The sequence below is a fragment of the Pipistrellus kuhlii genome, unplaced genomic scaffold (assembly GCF_014108245.1).
Source record: "Pipistrellus kuhlii isolate mPipKuh1 unplaced genomic scaffold, mPipKuh1.p scaffold_m20_p_22, whole genome shotgun sequence".
NCBI classification, from domain to species: Eukaryota; Metazoa; Chordata; class Mammalia; order Chiroptera; family Vespertilionidae; genus Pipistrellus; species Pipistrellus kuhlii.
Window position 1 is genome coordinate 1,818,306 of NW_023425521.1, and position 21,659 is coordinate 1,839,964.

Consider the following 21,659-nt stretch of genomic DNA (forward strand, 5'->3'; position numbering starts at 1 on the left):
GGAGACAGAGATGGAAACAGCCGTGATGAGAGAGAGAGTGTCATTGATTGGCTGCCTCCTGCACGCCCCACACCAGGGATTGAGCCCGCAACTTTGGGCGTGTGCCCTGACCGGGAATCGCACCGTGACCTCCTGGTTCGTAGGTCCACGCTCAACTCCTGAGCCGCCGTGGCCCGGCTCCCCGCCGTTTGAAGTATGGAGAGCCTTCCCAGGAGCCAGGGCTGCCCTCCAGGATCCTGGAGAGGGGGAGCAGCTCAGTCTCCTTCTCAGCCAAACCTCCCAGATGAGGGCAAAGGTCTTCTCGGGCCACCCCGCACCCGAAGCTGTCCCTTCTGTGGAGCCCCGCTTTCGTCACCACCTCTGGGTCACCGGACGGAGGGTCACCCTGCCGGGGCCTTTACCCCACTGCTCGCCCTCTCCGCCTCTGGAGGAAGGGTCAGGGCTCGAGTCAGACAGGGTGGACCTGGCACACGTGCCACTCTGGTGCCCGGTGCCACCTTTTCCAGCCAGGACCAGCGATGGGCGGCTCCCTCTCCGTCCTGCGGCCACACCGGGGTTCCAGGGGACGGAGAAGAGGATCTGGAAAGACAGTGAAGTCGCTTTCCACTCGCTCCTGGGGCAGCTCACAGGAACGGGGCCTGGCTGGGCAGATGAGGGACGGTGACCCCCAGGGGCAGTGCCTGAGGCCACTCACTGCACAGGTGGGCGGAGGAAGGCAGAGGCCTGGGCACCGGGAGCGGAGGCTGCCCCACGGGAGATGGGGGTACTAGCTGGCCCCACCCGCACAAGCTAACTTGTGTGGCCCAACTGGGCTGGCTCATCCCTGGCACCTTTGGTCCCGGCTCCCCATCTCCCGTCCCCGCGGCCCCCTGACCCAGCTGGCAGGCCTTGGGAACACAAGGGGAGGGGTGGGGCTGGGGGAGGGGGGAGCGGAGACTGCACGTAACCCGCGCGCTAAACCGGTCTCAGGGGATGGTCGAATGGGTGCCTCACCCCGCCCCGCATCCGAGCACCACCGGCTCTCCCTCTGCCAAATCCACAACATCTTGCGCCCCCAAACCCAGGTCCCCGGGGGCCAGGAGGGGAACGGACCCGCCCTGGGCTGCAGCCGCGGGCCCTGGGAGCTGGAGGGAAATTCAGATAAGCAATTCTTCGAAGGTGGGAGAGCTCGGGCGGTGGGAAGGGAGGCGGTGGCGGGGCACGGAGCCGCTTCCTCCCGCCACGCCTCGCCCCGCCCCGCCCGCGGGCGCCGCTCGCACCCATAGGCAGAGCGACCCTCCCGCCCCCGCCGGCGCCGCCCGCCCCGCCTCGGCTCGGCTTCTCTTTAAAAGTTTCCTGGCCGGGACCGGCGGGCGACCATGGCTGCGTGCGCGGGGATGCTGCGCCTGGGCAGGCTGTGCGCGGGGGGCACCGGGGCGCTGGGGGCCCGCGCCGCGCTCTGCCGGGGCTGGCAGGAAGCCGGGCTGCTGGGCGTCCGCCTCATCAGGTACGGGGGGGCCGGGGAGCCGGGGAGGGGGGCCGAGGGGGGGCCTGGGAAGAGAGGGGGCGGGCCCGTCCCCCGGGAGGTTTGCAATCCCGCCGCTGCCCGCCGATGGGTGGCTCTCCCCGCGCTCAGCACACACACGGGCGACAGGAAATGCTGGCGACGCGGGCGCAGAGTGGGCGCGGCGGGTGGCGGGTGGCGCGTAGGGACCCTGCCCTGGCTCCGGCTCCGGGTCCTGGTCCAGGGCGCTGAGGGTCTCCGGTTCATGCACAGGAGGAGGGCCAGCGGCGCGGGCCTTGTTCAGTCCAGTCTGAGGGGAAGGGGCAAGGCCAGGACCCCGCGCCAGGGACAGAGTCGGGGGGTTTCAGGCGGGTCTTGCTCTCACCCCAGGCCACGGAACTCCCTTCTCCTCGTGGGCTGCCGCCAAACAGCTTTTGTTCCTCCCTCCTGACCCGGCCTGGCCTGTGTGCCTCCGTCCTCGGTGCACAGGGTGGGATGCTGGCAGGTGGAGGATGCGCTGAGGCTTGGGGTAGCGCCAGCCAGGCTGCCTTCCTGCGGGATTGCAAAGCTGGAGGTGGTGTTGGTTTGGCCGGGCTGGGCACCCACGGATGGCTCAGTGGAGGGAATTGCCTTCAGGCCTGGGCACCCCTGAGCCCGCCCTGCTGCCCAGCTGGGCCAGGCCCTACGTCTGGGGTCAGGACACAGTGGTGGACACCAGATCTCAGCGTGTGGGCCTGGGCACGGGACAAGGAGGAGAAGGCCGAAGAGGCTTCTCAGCGGAGAGAACCGTTGGGTTCAGGAGAGCAGAATTGCACGGTGGGAGCTGGGGGAAGACACAGACTCCTCTTTTTGGCTAGAATTCCAGGATCACCGTGTTTTGACAGGCGGGGATACTCACCACTATACTAACGAGGACGGGCGCTGGATCACCGTGTTTTGAACTTGCGTTGAGATCCCTGTGCCTCATGTTCTGTCTCTTGCTACTTTCCAGGGTTTCCCTGGGCAAGCTCAGCCATGAAGGCTACCCTCCCCCCTTAGCCTCCGGCCCCCACCTCGTGAGTTCTGGGGGCCGTCTCTTATTGTGAGGGACCCCTCCCCCAGAGTGCACATGCCTCACGATGCTACATCGGGCCACCTCTGGATACCTGGCAGCATTTCTGAACTTTGACTTTTCGCGCGCGCGTGCGCGTGCGCGCGCACACACAAAACAGGCCACCTTCCTGCTACCGGCCTGCGATTCCAGGGGAGGGGCTTCCAGGGGAGGGGCGCCAGGCCTCAGGAAAACCTATTTATCCGGAGAGAGAAGATTCCTAAGCCTTTTGGCCCAGTTCTTCCCCATCGCTTCCATTCTCGATTTGCCCTTCAGAAACCTTCAAGAGACTCGAGCATTCCACCGACATTCCTGAAAACGCGTTCTGTCCGGCCCCGGCTGGGGGCTGTGGCTGGGGGAGCCCTTGGACGCAGGCGTTGGTACAGTCTAGCGGGGAGAACCTAAACCTGGCTCCCTGCTCCCAGTCAAAGGGTGTGCAAAGCTCACGGCCGCCTGTCCTTTGCTCTTTCTAATCTGGTTCCGTGCAGCCTGAGAGTCTGCTGCTCAATACGCCGGGCCTGTTATTTATCAGATTCCCAGCGTGGCCTGTGACAGCCCTGGCTTCCACCTTATTTGCCGCACGACCTTTGGCACCTCACTGGCAAGCTCCCCTAACCTTTGAGCATGGTGAGCTGCCGCTCGCTCATGCCACCTCCTCGCTGGAGGCTTGCCCTTCTCAGCCTTCCCTTTGAGGCAGGCTGGTCCTTGCAAACCTGTGAATGGTGTCTGGGTAGGAATTCCAACCGGTTTTTTAAAATGTATCTTATTAATTTTTTTTTTTTAAAGAGAGGAAGGGAAAGGGATAGAGAGTTAGAAACATCAATGAGAGAGAAACATTGATCAGCTGCTTCCTGCACACCTCCTACTGGGGATGTGCCCACAACCAAGGTACATGCCCTTGACAGGAATCAAACCTAGGACCCTTCAGCCCCCGCAGGCTGGACGCTCCATCCACTGAGCCAAACCGGTTAGGGCGGAATTCCAACTGATTTGGGATCCCCTGTCAGAGGCCTCTTTCTTGCACCTGGTCCTCGCTCCTGGCCAGCTGCTAAGATGGCAGTCTCTGCCAAGCCACAAGTCCAGTCCTTGGATCTGCTGGGCACTCCTCTCTCCGTCAACGTCAGGGCTGTCCAGCCCGGCCTGTGTGGCTCAGTGGTTGAGCATCCACCCAGGCCAGGAACCAAGAGGTCTCCGATTCGACTCCCGGTCAGGGCATGTGCCCGGGTTGCAGGCTTGATCCCCAGGAGGGGAGTATGTTTAAGGCAGCCAATTGATGATGTTTCTCTCTCAAACATATTTCTCCCTCTCCTGTCCTCTATCTCTAAAATAAAATAAAATAAAATAAAATAAAATAAAATAAAATAAAATAAAATATTTTTTTTAAAAGTCAAGGCTGCCAAAACCGGTTTGGCTCAGTGGATAGAGCGTCGGCCTGTGGACTGAAAGGTCTTGGGTTCAATTCCGGTCCAGGACATGTACCTTGGTTGCGGGCACATCCCCAGTGGAGGGTGTGCAGGAGGCAGCTGGTCAATGTTTCTCTCTCATCGATGTTTCTAACTCTATCCCTATCCCCTCCTCTCTGTAAAAAATCAATAAAATACATTTAAAAAAAAAAAGTCAAGGCTGTCCAGAGCCCTTTTCCCCGAAGGAAATAGAAGCTGTCCATTGCTCTGCAGGCGCCCTGAACCCCCACTCCTGCCCCCTTGCCGCCACATCCCCTTCCCCAAGGAAACCCCAGTGTGGGGCTTCGGAGAGCCCGGAGGGAGCCACCCAGCACGGATTCCTTGACGAACCGGGATGAACAGGTTCCTCCTCCCTCTGAAGCTGTCCTGGGCCACCTGTGACACAGTGCCATCCACCCAGGGCAGCGATTGCAGCCAGGCTGCGGCAGACATGCAAAGCCTGACGACTCAGGTAGGGCACTGGCCTCTTTTCCCCTTCCAGGCGTCTTCAAACTACGGCCCGCGGGCCACATGCGGCCCGCAGAGGAGTCTGATCCGGCCCGCCAGGTTTTTTGGGCAGTGAGCGCAGCCGAGGTGTTACAGTAGGAATTAGTAGTTCATATAGTCCGGCCCTCCAGCTCTCTGAGGGACCGTGATCTGGCCCCCACTTTAAAAAGTTTGAGGACCCCTGCTAGGCTGTCATACAGAAACGTGACAATAGGCCCTGGCCAGCTTGGCTCAATATAGTTGGAGCGTCAAGGGCACTTACCTCAGGTGCAGGTTTGATCCCTGGCCCCAGTTGGGGCGAGAGTGAGAGGCAGCCAATCTATGTGTCTTTCTCCAGTAGTACTCTCTCTTCTCTTTTCTCTCTCTCTCTCTCCTCTCTCCTCTCTTTCTCTCCCTCCCTCCCTTTTCCTCCATCTCTCCCTCCCTCCCTCCCTCATTTCTTATCTCCTCCTTCCCTTACATTCTCTCTAAAAATCAATGGAAAAAATATCCTCATTTTTTGGGTGAGGATTAAAAAAAATAACAACAAGCAACACAATAGCTGTCCAGTGTGAATGAATCAAATTTATACCTTTTTTTTTTGTCAGATTGGCAAAAACTATATTTTTGTGTGTGCTACAGAATTTTATAATTAGTTGACGTGTGCCATGAGATGACAAAGGTTGGAAATCACTGGTCTGGGGTGTTGGGAGCCTTAGAGCTGGGACAGACAGAGAGAACAGTGACTTGAACCTCTCAGAAATGGGTGTGATGCTCAGAGCTGGGGCTCCAGTGACCTGATGCGGGTGGTTGGGGCAGAGGGGTAAGCTGCCTTCATGGACCATCCTCCAGGGGGATGGCTGCCATTAGGTGGGACCAGTATTGGAAACTATAAAGTGCCATCCCTCTATGAGGGGATTGCATTAAGCCAGGAAGTGTTTTGGATGGAAACCATAATGGTTACAAAACATAGACTCTTCTCATAATTCCTTAGGGATGATTAACAAAGTGATTGGTTAATGACAGCCCTATGCGGCTCACACAGGAGCTCCTCCCCTCTGAATGTAACAATAGAAAATAAACTATAAACTTGAACGTTGTAGCCAGTGAACGGTATACATCGTTACACATTAATGCCTCGCACAAGGTAGGTGTGCACTCTACGTAGAGGGTGTGGTGGGGGGTACAAACCTGTTTTTACTGAGTTCTTTGTCCAAAAAGGTCTACAGGGAAGACCATAGACTCACTGACTCAAGGCGGAAAGGGTGCTTCACCGTGGATGCTGTCAATCAAAGCAGGAGAGGATTGGATTGGTGGAAATGGGCTTAGGGAAGGCTTCCTAGAGAGGCTGGAACCGCCCCCCTCCCCCCCTACTTCCACCCCTTAGGACTGTATTATAGTTTCAAATATGAAGCCTCTAGACATGAATGAAATCTTGCTTGTGCTTGAACTCTTTTGACTGTAGGTATGAAGCCCGTTAACCTCCCCAACACGATTGTACTGATTGAATCTACAGGCAGAAACGTTAGTCAGACAGGCCTGGATTCTTTCTAGCTGGTAGCTTTGGTTCTGAAGTTGAACTTGACTTTCCTCATGTGTCATGTTGTGAGGGTTTAGTGAGCTCATATAAGGAGATTCTTAACCCACAGTCTCATGCTGAGGAGACCTTCAATTCATTGCAGGGATGAGTTAGTTATTATACAGGGAGTGCTTGTGAAACAATGGCTTTATTTATTTTATTTATTTATTAAATATATTTTATTGATTTTTTTACAGAGGGGAAGGGAGAGGGAAAGAGAGTCAGAAACATCGATGGGAGAGAAACATCGATCAGCTGTCTCCTGCACACCCCCTACTGGGGATGTGCCCGAAACCAAGGTACGTGCCCTTGACCGGAATCGAACCTGGGACCCTTCAGTCCGCAGGCCGACACTCTATCCACTGAGCCAAACCGGTTAGGACATGGCCCACAGTTTAATAACCTTGTCCTGAGAGGAGGAGGGACACAGTTCTGGTAGGGCAACTGTTTAATGCTGAGTGTTGGGATTAAGGGCTACTTTTTTTTTTTGCTGATTCTTGCTGAACAAAACAAAAAGTACAGATTGCAAGATGGCAGTTGATCTCTTTTTAAAACTTTAAAAAATATTTAATTATATTTGTATTGATTTCAGAGAGGAAGGGAGAGGGAGAGAGAGCTAGAAACATCAATGATGAGAGAGAATCATTGATCTGCTGCCTCCTGCACTTCCCCCACTGGGGATGGAGCCCAAAACCCAGGCACATGCCCTGACCAGGAATCAAATCATGATCTTCTGGTTCATGGGGTCAATGCTCAACCATTGAGCCACACTGGCCGGGCACATGTTTAGTTTTTAAAGAAACTGCCTGTTTTTCACAATGACTATACCATTTTACTTTCCTACAAACAATGTAAGTGATCAGTATCCTTGCCAGCATCTGGTATTGCCGCTATTTTTTTGTGTGTGACATTGTGATAAGTAAATATAGCGATATCTTACTGTGATGTTAGCGCCCATTTCCTTAATTATTAACGATGTGGAATGTCCTTTCATGTCCTATTCATCCTCTTTGGTGAACTATCCCTTCATGTCTTTTGTCCAATTTCTGGTTGGTTCATTTGTTTTATGACTGTGGAATTGTCCAAGTTCGTTTTTGTATTCTAGATACAATTGGTTAGAACGTTGTCCTGACACCCCACCAGCCTTGTGTGGGTTTGATCTTCTTTCAGGGCACATACATGAAGAGACTAATGGCCAGCTGGCATGGCTCAGGGGTTGAGCGTCAGCCTATGAATGAGGAAGTTGCCATTCGATTCCCAGTCAGGGCACATGCCTGTGTTGCAGGCTCTGATCCCCAGTGTGGGGGGTGCAGGAGGCAGCCGATCAATGACTCTCTCACCGATGCTTCTGTCTCTCTCTTCCTCTCCCTTCCTCTCTGAAATAAAAAAAAAAAATGTATTTGAAAAGAGAAGAAGCTACCAATGAATGCGTAAATAAGCGGCACAACCAATTGATGTCTCTTTCTCTCTCTTGCTCTTTTTCTCTTTCTCTCAAATCAATAAATAAAATTTATAAAAGTGAAGTGAAATTTGTAAACCTAGGCAGTTACTTGTTTTTTTTAGCTTTGTTGATGATTTATATTTTCCTCAGGGCTGGGGGCCAGCCTGGCATCAAACGCCTGTGGGGGGGAGGGGCAGAGGCCAGGCCAAGACTCGGAACAAAAGCAGGCAATTGCTTTCAATTTTGTTTCTAAAGCCTTTTTGCTGGTGGCTGGCATGGCGCTGGCACGTTGCCCAGAGAGCAACGCTCGGCCTCGGCCTGGGGCATGTTTCTGCAGTTCCCTGGGCCCCGTACATCTACACATCCGCCCTCCCGGTGGCTCCTGAAAGGATTAAGAGGCCTCGCTCAGGATCCGGGACAGAATCTGCCTCCGGCCCGGGTCCTAAGCACCTCCACCCAGCAGTAATCTGACGGGAGACCAAACAAACAGCTTGGCCCCCAAGTCAGTTCTGCAGATCTGTTTGCTCAGGTGACCTGCCCATCCCTGCCTCCCAGGACTAATCAGAGCCCAGCTCTGCCCGTGGCCTCTGCCTGATCCTTTATGACTATATGAGCCTTCGTGCCAGATAGGCCTGTAGCCTGGACTTGGTTGTCAGCCTTGGGAAGTGACAGAGCGTCACAGCTGCTCCACTGGAGTCCCCTGAACCGGCCAGCCTGTATTTGTGTGCCCAGCTCCTGCTGGAAGGCCAGGCGAGGCCCACCCTGGGGTACAAGGCTTTCCGGGTTTGTGCCACCAGGGGGTGGTGCCGTTAGGATGCAAGGCCATTACAGTTTGTTCCAGGAGGGGTGTGCAGGAACCGTGAGGACAGGACCATAAGAAGAGAGGCAGCGAAGAAGATGAATCAGACACACCAGTGAACAATACACAGGGCTAGGTGTGTGTGAGGACTGAGAGGTGGCAGTTGGGGGGCCACACCTGTGGCAGGCAGAAGGCCCATCCGCCTCAGGTGTGCTGCTCCAGCACTGCAGGCCCCCAGGGGAGGCTGGGGTGGGCTACAGTATACAGTACATGGCTCGGCCAACATGGCTCAGTGGTTGAGCATTGACCAATAAACCAGAAGGCCACGGTTCAATTCCCGGTCAGGGCATATATGTCCAGGTTGCAGGCTCCATCCCCAGTGTGGGGTGTGCTGAAGGCAGCCAATTGATTATTCTCTCTCATCACTGATGTTTCTATCTCTCTCTCCCACTCCCTTCCTCTCTGAACTCAATAAAAAAATATTTAGTCAAAACCGGTTTGGCTCAGTGGATAGAGCGTCGGCTGAAGGGTCCCAGATTCAATTCTGGTCAAAGGCATGTACATTGGTTGCAGGCACATCCCTGGTAGGGGTTGTGCAGGAGGCAGATGGTCAATGTTTCTCTCTCATTGATGTTTCTAGCTCTCTATCCCTCTCTCTTCCTCTCTGTAAAATAAATAAATAAATAAAAATATATTTTTAAAAATAAAATAAAGAGCAGTACACAAAACCCTCCACCAGAGTTAGAACCTTAAGAAAAATGAACCTCTTGTATCTTCATCCACAGAAGGAAATAAGCCTTTTATTTTTAAAAAATATATTTATTTATTTTTTATAGAGAGGGAGGGAGAGCAGAGAGATAGAAAGCTAGAAACATCGATGAGAGAGAGACACCGATCAGCTGCCTCCTGCACACTCCACACCAGGGATGTGCCCGAAACCAATGTACATGCCCCTGACCGGAATCGAACCTGGGACCTTTCATTCCGCAGACCGATGCTCTATCCTAGGGGTGTCGAACTCAATCAGAGAAGGGGCCAAAATCTAAAATCCAGCCTAAATCTCGGGCCGAATGGTTTACTGAACAGTCATAAACTGTCATTGTGATGGAAACGCAGCGGAGTGCAGTGATGACAGCGTGGTGCGGGCCACATTGCAAGGCCTGGTGGGACGGATTTGGCCCGCGGGCCTTGTGTTTGACACATGTGCTCTATCCACTGAGCCAAACTGGTTTTGGCAAGGAAATAAGCCTCTTAATAGAAGATCCAAAGCTGACATGAGGATCATGTGAGGCATATACGGAAGCCCAAGTTAAGCCATCAGGCTCTACAAAGATTTATTATTGTATCAAGGCTTTAGGGTGAGGCAGTCCTGGTTTGAATCTCATCTTGGCTGTCTTCCTGACTTTGAGCCTCATTTTCTCTCCTGTGAAGGGGGCACGCTTCTTGGTCGGGGTGTGGTTATAGAGATCACAGGAAGTCACGAGTGTGGAGTTTTTGGAGGAGAGCTGGTATGAGGTGACACCATGAAATGGCAGCTTACATGATTAAAAAATGTGCTTTTTCACCTAAATTATGTGAGGCATTCTCCATATCATTAAATACACAATGAGCGACTTCGTTTTTACTGATGGTGTAGTGTTCACCCATGTTTTGAAATGTATCAGTATGTCATTCCTTTTTATGGCCAGGTAATATTTCATTACATGGGTGTCCCACCTTTTGTCATCCATGGCTGACATTTGGGTTGTTTTGGCAATGGTGAGCAGTCCTGCCATGAACTTTGTGTGCAAGTCTTCGTATACCTGTTTTCAATTCTTTTGAGTATATCCCGAGGAGTGGAATTGCTGGGACCCTCGGTAAATCTGTGTTTAACTGTTTGGAGAATTGCTGCCAAATCTTTTGCCACTGTAACTGCCCCATTTTACATCCCTCCAACCGTGCACCCGGGTTCCCATTTCTCCACGTGCTGGCCAGCACTTGTTGTTCGTGTGTTTTTAAATCATAGCCTTCCCAGTGGAGGGCACTGGCATCTCATTGTGGCTTCAGTTTGCATTCCCTGCACACAATGACCATTCGTATCTCTCTTTTTGGAAAAAATATCTATTCGAGGCCTTTGCTCATTATTTATTTATTTATCTTTAAAATATTTTTTATTGATTTCAGAGAGAGATAGAAACATCCATGATGAGACAGAATCATTGATTGGTTGCCTCCTGTACACCCCACACTGGGGAATCAAGCCTGCAACCCCGGGCATGTGCCCTTGACTGGAATCACACCGGGACCCTTCCGCCCGCAGGTCAATGCTCTATCCACTGAGCCAGACCAGCTAGGGCTTTTGCTCCTTTTTTAATCGGGTTGCTGTATGCATTACTATCAATTCGTTCATCTGGTCATTCAGTTGAGCACCTCTTACACTCCAGGCACTGGGATAAAACAATGAACACACCAGTGGCCAAACACTGAGAAGTCAAGAGAGTTCTTTAAAAAGTAAAAAAAAAACAAAAACCCGTTTCCTGAATTTTCTTATGAAATCAGATCCGGCAGCAGATGTGGGCTGTGTTCTCCCGGGCCCGCTCTGGGGGTGCCGTGAGGGGCTGTGCTTTGTCTCCAGCTCCCTCACCGCCTCCACCTGGCTGGCTGGCTCACCCACTTCAGCTGGGACCTGGGGTTTCACAATCGCCTTCCCAGGAGCCAAGGCCTCCCTAGACATGTGTTTACTTTTGTTCTCTGAGTTCTTTATTGGGCGCAACTGGGACTGCTGGCAGTCCTTCCAAGGCAGCACGTTTCAACAAGCAAACGACCTTTCCTGCAACCAAATCTCCTTATTGTCTTTTTCGGGTTCAAACGGAGTCTCTGCCCTTTGTTTTGAGAATAGAAAAAGAAGTGGCCCCCCTTTTGCCCGAAGCCTCTGGGGTGTGTTGGAGGGAGGAGGGAAGTAGAATCGGTCTGTTTGTGCCTGGACTTTTGACACGATGGGCGGTGCTGAAGTTCATGAGCAAATGGCATTGATAGGAGTTTCTATATAGAACTCTGAAGTCCTTTGAAGGAGCCACCTGTTTCCACCTCAGCCCTGCCCTAGCCCAGTCCCAGTTTCTTGTGGAAAAAATAACATTGAGATTAGACAGTCTGGTGGTCAGAGAGGAGGTAAATCCAAACCCTAGAACAGAAGTACCCAGCGCACCCCTTTCTCCCTGGTCCAGGCGGAGCGTGGCAGTCCTCCTGGGTTCTCCACATTGGGCTCAGTTGCTTACCAGCTGGGTCGTCCCTTCGGCCTCTTTGACCTTCAGTCTTCTTTTCTTTCTTTTTTTTTTAAATATATTTTATTGATTTTTCTTACAGAGAGGAAGGGAGAGAGATAGAGAGCTAGAAACGTCGATGAGAGAGAAACATCGACCAGCTGCCTCTTGCACACCCCCCACCAGGGATGTGTTTGACACATGTGTTCTATCCACTGAGCCAAACCGGTTTCGGCAGTCTTCTTTTATATATATATATATATCTTTACTGATTTCAGAGAGGAAGGGAGAGGGAGAGAGAGCTATAAACATCAATGATGAGAGAGAATCATTGGTCGGCTGCCTCTTGCATGCCCCCTACTGGGGTTCGAGCCCACAACCCCAGCATGTGCCCTTGGTCGGAATCGAACCTGGAACCCTTCAGTCCGCAGGCCGACGCTCTATCCACTGAGCCAAACCGGCTAGGGCTGACCTTCAGTTTTCTTATCTACAGAATGAAGAGTTCATCATTCCTACCTTTGTTTCCTTAGGATTTGCTTAATATATTCGACATAAGGATGTTTAAACCTGTAGAGAAATTTTTTTTAAAATATACTTATTGATTTTTTACAGAGAGGACGAGAGAGATAAAAAGCTAGAAACATCGATGAGAGAGAATCATCGATCAGCTGCCTCTGGCACACCCCCTACTGGGGATGTGCCCGCAACCAAGGTATGGAACCTGGGACCTTTCAGTCCGCAGGCTGACGCTCTATCCACTGGGCCAAACCGGTTTCGGCCTGTAGAGAATTTTTATAAAAAATGTATCTGAGGCAAAAAGAGAATGCACCTGGAAGCAAGATCTCAACAGACGGACTAAATGCTTCAGAGAAAAAGTTTGCAGGTTCCTTTACGCATTTGAAACTAAGGAGGGATGCTAGGGAGGGTTACGTGGAGGTGGGGGAAAGCAAGGCAGGGGTTGGAATTGGTAAGATTGTGCACTCGCTGGAGGTGGTTACGCTCATTTCAAAGGTGTGTGAACCCAGATGCACAGAAACAATGGACAGGCTTACTGAGGGCCAAGATAAACCTTCACCAAAGAAGTGATAAACCTGGGCTATGACCACCTCCAGAATTTAGGATAAGACAACCTTACTTTCCATAGAACCCCTTTTTCTGTCCACAATGTGTAGCAGAGAAACCCACGCTCCCTGTGGCTTAGAGGAGGTGGGAGTTACTGTCTCTGGGAGACGGCCAGTCTGGCGCGGGCATGGTGCATCCTGCCGGCAGGCTCCAGGCCCTCTGTCTTGCTGCTCTGAGGTGTCCCAGCTCAGCAGGTAGTGCACATAGCTGCCATTCTTTTTATTTGTTCTTTAATCCTCACCCCAGGGTATTTTTTTCCCATTGATTTTAGAGAGAGAGTGGAATGGAGGTGGGAAGAGGAAGGGAAGGAGGGATGGAGGGAGGGTAGGAGGGATGGAGAGACAGAAACATCTATATGAGAGAGACACATTGATTGCACACATACATACCCCAACTGGGGCCAGGGATTGAGCCTGCAATCAAGGTAGGAGGTCTATGCCCTTTACTGGAATCAAACCTGGGACCCTTCAGTCCATGGACCAACGCTCTATCCACTGAGCCAACCTGAAGAGGACTCGCTGCCACACTTCCCTGACACAGCTGCATGTGGCTGGTTAGAAAAGAAAGAAGGTGGTCTTTCCTTTGAGGATTCTTCTCAGAAGTTGCACCCAGTCCCTCTCTTTAAACAGCATTGGCCAGAATTTCACCTTTGAGTCAGAGCACCTTCTTGGGGAGCTTGAAAGAGTGGACTCTATTCCACAGGGCCAGGGAAACGTCTGAGGGTGCATTACCAAGGAAGAAGGGGCTGGGGGGAGGGGTCTCTGTCAGAGCTGCTGTAAAGATAACGGAGACAGCATGTGTGACAATTGAACTAGGGTTTTGTTTTGTTTTTGTGGGGGGAATGTATATTGTACTGTTTATTTGATAACTAGATTTTCCAAGAAGCCACTGCCCAATCAAAAAACAATGATGAAAGAGGAGAAAACCAAGTTCTAAACCAAATAAAACTCTGGTTCGTTGTGAGGCTAGAAGGATGCCTGTTGTGAAGCAGAAACACACACCTCACCCCCTCCCATCACCACCTTCAGTGCTTTGTTGACAGTCAGACCATTAACCTGGAAGAGATTTGCATTTTGCTGCCTCCTAATCCAGGGCTGGGCTGGGCGAGGTGGCCTGCTAGGCCTTCCAGGGCCCCAGTTACCCACTGACTGTGGGAAATGTAGGTATAGTTAGGATTCACCAGTTGTAAGCAACAGAAACCCAACTAAAGCTGACATTAATTAATTAACTAACTAATTAATATTTTAGATTCCACATGTAAGTGAGATCATGCAATATTTGCCTTTCTATGTCTGGCTTATTTGCTTCGCATAATGTCCTTCCGTTTTCATCCACGTTGTCACAAACGGAGTTTGGCGATTCCCTCCTCCCCGCAAACCGGGTTCAATTCAAAGAGGGGCCCTGGCTGGTGTGGCTTAGTTGGTTGGGCATCGTCCTGTGCGCCAACAGCTTGCGGGTTAGATTCCTAATCAGGACACACGCCCAGGTAGTGGGCTCAATCCCTGGAGGGGCCTTGTGGGAGGCAGCTGATTGATGCTTTGCTCTCACATCAATGTTTCTCTCCCTTTCCCTTTTTCTCTCTCTAAAAATCAGGTTGTTTAAAAAAAATTTTTTTTTAATTGTTTGAAGAGGGAGTTTATTGGCTTTTGACAGTGAAAAGTCCAGAGGTAGACTTACATGGCTGGGCCTACAGATCCAATAATCTTAAGATTAAGTTGGCCACTGTCTCCCTGTTTCTGTCTCTGTCTCCCTCCGCCTCCCCGTCTCCTTCTCTCCCTGCTTTCCCCTGTGTCACTTTCTGCTTGCGCAGGTTCTCCCCACATGCTTACTCTTGCAACGGTGGCGTTGGCAAACCCAAAGGAAAGAGCACATCTGTTTCCCAATCAGGGCAAACGTGGGTGCCCTCATTGACCTCGCATGAACGAAGCAGGAGGCTTTATTCCCGGCTCTTAGGATTCGCACACCAGAAACACAACCAGGCGATAGCTAGAGTGTGCGGAGGAATGAAAAGCTAAGCGTTCTTCTAGTAAACATTACACTCTTGAGAAGAACCAGCCTTGCCTGCTTAGCCTCTGGATTGTCTCAAGAGAGCCAGTGGACACCCAGACATTCTCCCCTTCGTCCTTCAGGGGTGACCTGGGGATTATCCATAGGATAGCTATATGAGACTTGTAAGTGCCTGGGCTAAAGCAAGAATGATTTTCTCACGCCTCCACCTACTAGACTTTCGTCATTGAGCAACTTGACAGTAGTGACTCCATTTTATTTCTTCACTCTATTTCTTTTTTTATTTTTATTAAGTTATTATTTTTGTACATATACCAATGCCCCCCCTCCCGTACATACCCTCCCTCCCCAGAGTTTTGTGTCCATTGGTTGTACTTATATGCATGTATACAAGTCCTTCAGTTGATCTCTTATCTCCCCCAGATCTCCCCAGCCTCCCCGCTGTAATTTGACAGACTGCTTGTTGCTTTACTGTCTCTATATCTATCTTTTGGTTCTTCAGTTTATAATGTTCTTTATCATCCATAAATAAGTGAGGTCATGTGATGTCTCTCTTTCATTGACTGGCTTGTTTCACTCAGCATGATGTTCTCCAATTCCATCCAGGTTGCTGCAAACGATGAGAATTTTCACTCTATTTCTTACTCTCTACAGTATGCCTGTGAGGTAGGGGCTTGGGGTACGCTGTCTTGAGTGGTGCATGGTGACCACTGGAAGCCACATCATCAGTTCTTTAAGTTTGTCAACCTGTGGACCTTACACCCTGCAATAATTCTTGGCTATTTTCTTAGCTTAGGTGGCTCACCACAATCCTTTGAGAAGATTGTCAGGCTCATTCAGACAACATTCCCTTGAGAATAACCACTGATTCAGTTCCCACACGTTATGGGTGGGAAAGCTGAGGCCTAGAGAGGGTTAGTCCTGTGCCTTAGTTTGGATTCCCCTGAGAACAAGGACTTGTTTGTGATCCTAGGAATGGGAGTAAGGAAGTGGGAGAAGGAGAGAGGAAGAGAAGCTAATATTGGCTGTGTTATTTTTTAAAAATATATATTTTATTGATTTTTTACAGAGAGGAAGGGAGAGGGATAGAGAATTAGAAACATTGACAAGAGTGAAAAATCAACCAGCTGCCTCCTGCCCGCAACTCAAGGAACATGCCCTTGATCGGAATCGAACCTGGGACCCTTCAGTCCGCAGGCGGACGCTCTATCCACTGAGCCAAACTGTTTTTGGCTCGGCTGTGTTATTGAAGTTGTCACCTCAGGGCCGTGGTCGGCAAACTGCGGTCCACGAGCCACGTGAGGCTCTTTAGCCCCTTGAGTGTGGCTCTTCCACAAAATACCACAGCCTGGGCGAGTCTGTTTTGAAGAAGTGGCATTAGAAGAAGTTTAAGTTTAAAAAATTTGGCTCTCAGAAGAAATTTCCATCGTTGTACTGTTGATATTTGGCTCTGCTGACTGATGAGTTTGCCGACCACTGCCCCAGGGAACCAGGACCTCTGAGGGGGTACCGCTGCCTCCCAGAACTGCCCAGAGGCAGAAAGGGAGACTTGAGGAAGTCCCTGAGCAGACAGACCCCCCAGGAACTGCCCCAGCAGCTGAAACCAGAGATGCGCTGAGGAGATGTGACCTGGGACACCAAAGGTGTCTGCGACAGTCACTGGCCCAGCCAGTGGCACACCTGGAATGAGACCTCAGGCCTCCAACTCCAGCCTAGGGCTAGCTCGCTCCCTACAGAGCTTCAGCAGCCCCCAGTGGGTGACTCCTGCTCCCCTCCCCAGCTCTAACTCAGGAGCCACGTCTGGGCCGCCTCCCCATCAGCCAGCATCTCCGCCCACCCTCTGTGAGATGGTGGTGGCTTCCTCTCTCGTGTACAAGGTGACCTAGTTTTGCTCCCTCCTGCCCTGCATACCTGTTCTTCCCAGAAATTCTCCCCACAAGCCAGAACCGATCAATCAACAAACGATAACCTTGATATTTTTAGCAGCTGCAGAATGGAATTATCAGGATTGGCCCTCAGGGCCAGGGGTGGCCTGGAAGGCTGGAGCCTGGAGCATGCTCTGTCTGCCAGGCACAGGGTCTGACGCCTGCTACTCTCCTCCCCAGGCCTGGGTGGGAGCCAGCAGCTGTCACCGGGATGGGCAAATGAGCACCCACTGGCCTAAGCATGTGATCCCTGGACTCCTGGAGGCCTTTTTTGGTTTTGTTTCTTTAATAATAGACTTAATGTTTGTATGTGTTTTATGAATTGATTTTAGGGAGAGAGGAAGGGGAGGGACAGAGAGATAGAAACATTGGTGAGAGAGAAACTGCATCAGTTGGCTGCCTCCTATACTCCCCCTACTGGGGATCAAGCCCGGAAACTAGATATGTGCCCTGACCAGGAATTGAACCAGTGACCTTGAGTGGTTCAACCACCGAGCCACACAGATCAGGCTAGACTTAATTTTTTCAATACAGTGTTACAGTTACAGAATAACCCAGCAGGTCGAACTAGAGTTCCATATACCTACTCCTGTGGTCGGCAAACTGCGGCTCTCGAGCCACATGTGGCTCTTTGGCCTCCTGAGTGTGGCTCTTCCACAAATTACCATGGCCTGGGCGAGTCTATTTTGAAGACGTGGCGTTAGAAGAAGTTTCAGTTTAAAAAATTTAGCTCTCAAAAGAAATTTCAATCATTGTATTGTTGCTATTTGGCTCTGTTGACTAGTGAGCTTGCCGACCACTGGCCTACCCCACTCAGACACAGTTTCCCTGTTGTTAACATCTTGCATTAGTGTAGTACATTTGTACAGTTAGTGCTTCCGGCATTGATACGTTATTACGACCAAAGTCCATAGTTTACATCAAGGTTTCTTTTGAGGAATTCCCAGGGGCTTTCTAACCCCCGAGGGTGTCTAGGATAAGGCCATGGTTATTAGCCCTGAGGCAACCTCTCTGCTTAGTCCAAGGAATGTGATTTGCCTCAGTTTCCTTTTCCAGTGATTTGGCACCAAGGCTCCGGGGCCCTGGCTCTGACTGGGAAACCCGGGAGGGGAATCTGATAAAGGACAGGAAGTCAGCTTCTGGTTTGGAAACTCCCCCAGGTGAAGGGCCCCTAAGTTCCATGGCCAGGGCTCCAGTTCGCAGCCTGCCTCCCGGCTGGGGGTGCCAGGCCCTGGGTGCCAGGGAGGCCTGGCCTGGCGCACTGGAGCCCACGGCGCCTCTCCCTGCAGCTCCGGAGAGGACCGCACTGCCACGCTGCCCATCGGGGGCCTCAGCTATGTCCAGGGTTACACCAAGTTCCGTCTGATCAACAAGACCGTGGGGCGCTGCCTGGATGCTGCGGCACAAAAGTTCCCGGACCGAGAGGCGCTGATCGTCGTCCATGAGAACGTCAGACTGACCTTTGCTCAGCTCAAGGAAGAGGTGGGTCCTGACCTTGACCCCTGAAAGTGGGCAGGTGCTACCCCCAGGCTTCCCTGGCTGGGTGGAGCCACAAGGGTGGCACCTGACGGGGGTGTGTGTATGTGTGTGTGTGTGTGGGGGGAACGGGACATTAGGAGATGGAGACAGGACTGGGGCAGAGGTTGCCTGGATGCCTCCTGCATCAGTCGCGCTGGGGCAGTTGCTAATTCCGTGTTCCATGCCCCACTCCAGGTCCACTGAGGCCTGTCCCTTGTTCCTGGGGGACTCTGCTGTGGTCCGCTGGGCCGAGGGCTGAGGTGGGAGCCGTGGCCCCTCCCTGCTTGCCCACACCGTACCCCGTGTGCCCCGTCTGTTTACACCAGGTGGACAAAGCTGCTTCTGGGCTCCTGAGTATCGGCCTTCGCAAGGGTGACCGGCTGGGCATGTGGGGACCCAACTCCTATGCATGGGTGCTCCTGCAGCTGGCCACAGCCCAGGCGGGCATCGTGCTGGTGAGGAGGGGCTGGCCTGGCCCAGCTGGGTAGGTGGGGGAACATCATTCGTGGCCTCAGAACCCAACCAGCGCCTGCCTGGCTATTTGGGTAGCTTTCTCCTGAAGCCACCAAGGGGAGCCAGGTGGGCAGGGTGCTACCTCTGTCTGCACGGTGTTTCTCTGCCTGCTGAGCGTGGAGGGGCAAGGAGAGGGACAAGGTCTTCCCAGGACCCTGACATCCCCTGGCTCTCCATCAGGTATCTGTGAACCCCGCCTACCAGGCTATGGAACTGGAGTTTGCCCTCAAGAAGGTAGGGTCTGTTCCTGGGTCTGTTCCTGGGGCTGGGTGGGTGCCTGGAACACGGGCTCTGGTTGATGAGGCGGGGAAGGCATGCACCGGTGGGGGTACCGGGAGCCTGTCCTTCCTTAGGCTGTGAGTGGGTGGGGGGAGGAGGTAGTTGAGCAGATACAAAGCTGGTGTATGTGTTGGGGGTGGTCTGGTGGTACGGTACATGTATGTGTCCCGGCAGTAGTGTGTGATTGAATGTGTGGTGTTAGAGGTGGTACATGCGTGTAAGGGTCGTGGTGCGTGTGTATGAGAGAGAGAGCAGCGGGGGGGCTTTCTGCTGACTGGGGAGGGGGCTCCCTCCCACAGGTGGGCTGCAAAGCCCTGGCCTTCCCCAAGCAATTCAAGACCCAGCAATACTACAACATCCTGAAGCACATCTGTCCGGAGGTGGAGAAGGCCCACCCAGGGTTCCTGAGGAGTCAGAGGTGGGATGGCCCGGGTTAGGAGTGTGTCATGAGGCGTCCCAGCCCCCTCATTCACTCCCCCCACCCCCGGGAGGAGGCTGGTGTGTCTGTGGGCCCGTCCTCAGCCCCTGACTCTCCATCCTCCCTCCCCCCAGGCTCCCAGACCTGACCACGGTCATCTCCGTGGACACCCCAATGCCAGGGACTATGCTCCTGGACGACATAGTGGCCGCAGGGAGCAAAGAGCAGCATATGGCCGAGCTGCGGCACGCCCAGCTGTTCCTGTCCTGCCACGACCCCGTCAACATCCAGTTCACCTCAGTAAGGCAGAGGTCGCCCGCGCCGGAGCCCGGGCTGGCATGCTAACCCCCGCCTGCCCCCGTGACCCTTCCCCAAGAAGGAGGGCACGCGAAGGAGGCCAGGCGTGCAGCCACCCTTCTCCTGGGGCTCGCCCCAGCGGTCCTCTGGAACCCATCAGCCATGGGGACCCTGGTCACGTGTCCCCCTCCCCGGCCCTCTTGTCCCCAGCCCAGGGGCAGACGCACAGGAAGAGCCGGCCCCCTCATTTAGCAGATGGGCAAATTGAGGCCCAGAGTCTGCTGCTGGGCCACGGAGTTCTCTAAGCCACGTGAGAGGCATTGTGGACAGAAATCTCCTCCTCCATGTTTCTGGATCCTAACACTTGACACCACGCAGGCGTGTGGTGACCCCTGGTGAACACGTATTGCGTGAATGAGAGGATCTGGGGCCGCAGTCCCAGGCTCCTGACTCCCGGCCAGAGCTCTCCCATGGGGGCGGCCCAGGGCGTGAGGGGGATGGGGAGGAAGAGGCCACGTGTCACCTGTTTGTCTCATCAGGGAACGACAGGAAGCCCCAAGGGGGCCACCCTCTCCCACTACAACATTGTCAACAACGCCAACATCATAGGGGAGCGCTTGAAATTGCACCTGAAGGTGAGGGGGTGCTGGTGCAGGCTTGCTGGTACCCTGCATGGGTGGGGGGGGTCTTGCTGGGCGCCCCCTGCTGACTAGAGGAACTAGCTGCTGGGGCTTTGGGCTCCAGGCTAGACCTCGCCTCCTGCCTCCGTCTGCAGACCCCAGAGGAGTCGAGGGTGGTGCTGCCCACCCCCCTGTACCACTGCCTGGGCTCCGTGGGGGGCACCATGGTGAGCATGATGCATGGCGTCACCCTCATCCTGTCCTCTCCGGTGTTCGATGGCAAGATGGCGCTGGAGGCCGTCAGCAAAGAGAGGTGGGCACCTGTGGGCCCTTACCTGCCGGCTCACGAGACCCTCCTATTCCTCATCCTGGGCCCTGATCCCTTTCCGGGACGTCGCCTCCCTCCAGCCAGGAGTCAGGGAGACAGGGGAGGGGGCGCCCCAGGAGAGCATCAGCTCCTGCCTCCAGCGAACTCCTGCCTGCTTCCCTCCGTGGCAGCCTCGGCCCTTCCTCTAGGCTAGGGGTGTCGAACTCAATCAGAGAAGGGGCCAAAATCTAAAATCCAGCCTAAATCGCGGGCCGAATGGTTTACTGAACAGTCATGAACTGTCATTGTGATGGAAACGCAGCGGAGTGCAGTGATGACAGCGCGGTGCAGGCCACATTGCAAGGCCTGGCGGGACGGATTTGGCCCGCGGGCCTTGTGTTTGACACATGTGCTCTAGGCTCAAGGTGGGTGGGTGGGTGGAAAGAGGGGGTTCCCTTCTCCTTGCAAGCCTGATTTTGAGGTGCCACCCCCCTTGCACAGAGGCTCCTTCCTGTATGGCACCCCCACCATGTTCGTGGACATGCTGAACCAGCCAGACTTCTCCAGTTATGACATCTCAACCATGCGTGGAGGTGGGATGGGGCCAAGGGTGGTCAGGCCAGCATTGGCCTGGACGCGCTACATGGGCACCCAGTCCTGAGGGGGCAAAAAGGTCACCATAGAAATCTGGGAGGAAGGGAGGCAAGGTCCCAGCCACGCTGGACACCAGCCCAAGGCCAGCTGCCAAGTGCAGGAGCAGGTCCAGGACCGGGGATGAGAAGTGAATGTTCTTCCCTAGAAAGAGCTGGGGGCGAAGGGGGTCCCCGGGGCCTGGGGAGGCAGCAGCGAGCCGTGTCAGCCCTCCCTCTGACCCAGGTGTGATCGCTGGGTCCCCTGCACCCCCCGAGGTGGTCCGAGCCATCATCCACAAGCTGAACGCAAAGGAGCTGGTGGTGAGTGGGGGCTGGGGCTGGGGGAGGGAGGCAGGGCAGCCTGGGGTGAGAACAGATGTTGGGGTGTGGGGATGAGCCAGGCCAGGTCTCCAATGTCGACCCTCTCAGCCCACCCCTCTTCCAGAAAGCGGATGTGAGAAA

General features: G+C 53.4%; 1 protein-coding gene across 1 annotated transcript in view; it reads left to right on the forward strand.

Annotated features, from left to right (window-relative positions):
• Positions 1-1,329: 1,329 nt before the first annotated feature.
• Positions 1,330-21,659, forward strand: part of ACSF2 (acyl-CoA synthetase family member 2) — a 30,172-nt gene continuing 9,842 nt past the window's right edge. The window contains exons 1-10 of the mRNA XM_036451353.2: positions 1,330-1,486; positions 17,903-18,095; positions 18,458-18,586; positions 18,825-18,878; positions 19,223-19,341; positions 19,476-19,641; positions 20,178-20,273; positions 20,414-20,571; positions 21,067-21,158; positions 21,442-21,518. Coding sequence (XP_036307246.1) covers positions 1,359-1,486; positions 17,903-18,095; positions 18,458-18,586; positions 18,825-18,878; positions 19,223-19,341; positions 19,476-19,641; positions 20,178-20,273; positions 20,414-20,571; positions 21,067-21,158; positions 21,442-21,518 — 1,212 coding nt within the window. The 5' untranslated portion in view covers positions 1,330-1,358. The remainder of the gene's footprint in view (positions 1,487-17,902; positions 18,096-18,457; positions 18,587-18,824; positions 18,879-19,222; positions 19,342-19,475; positions 19,642-20,177; positions 20,274-20,413; positions 20,572-21,066; positions 21,159-21,441; positions 21,519-21,659) is intronic.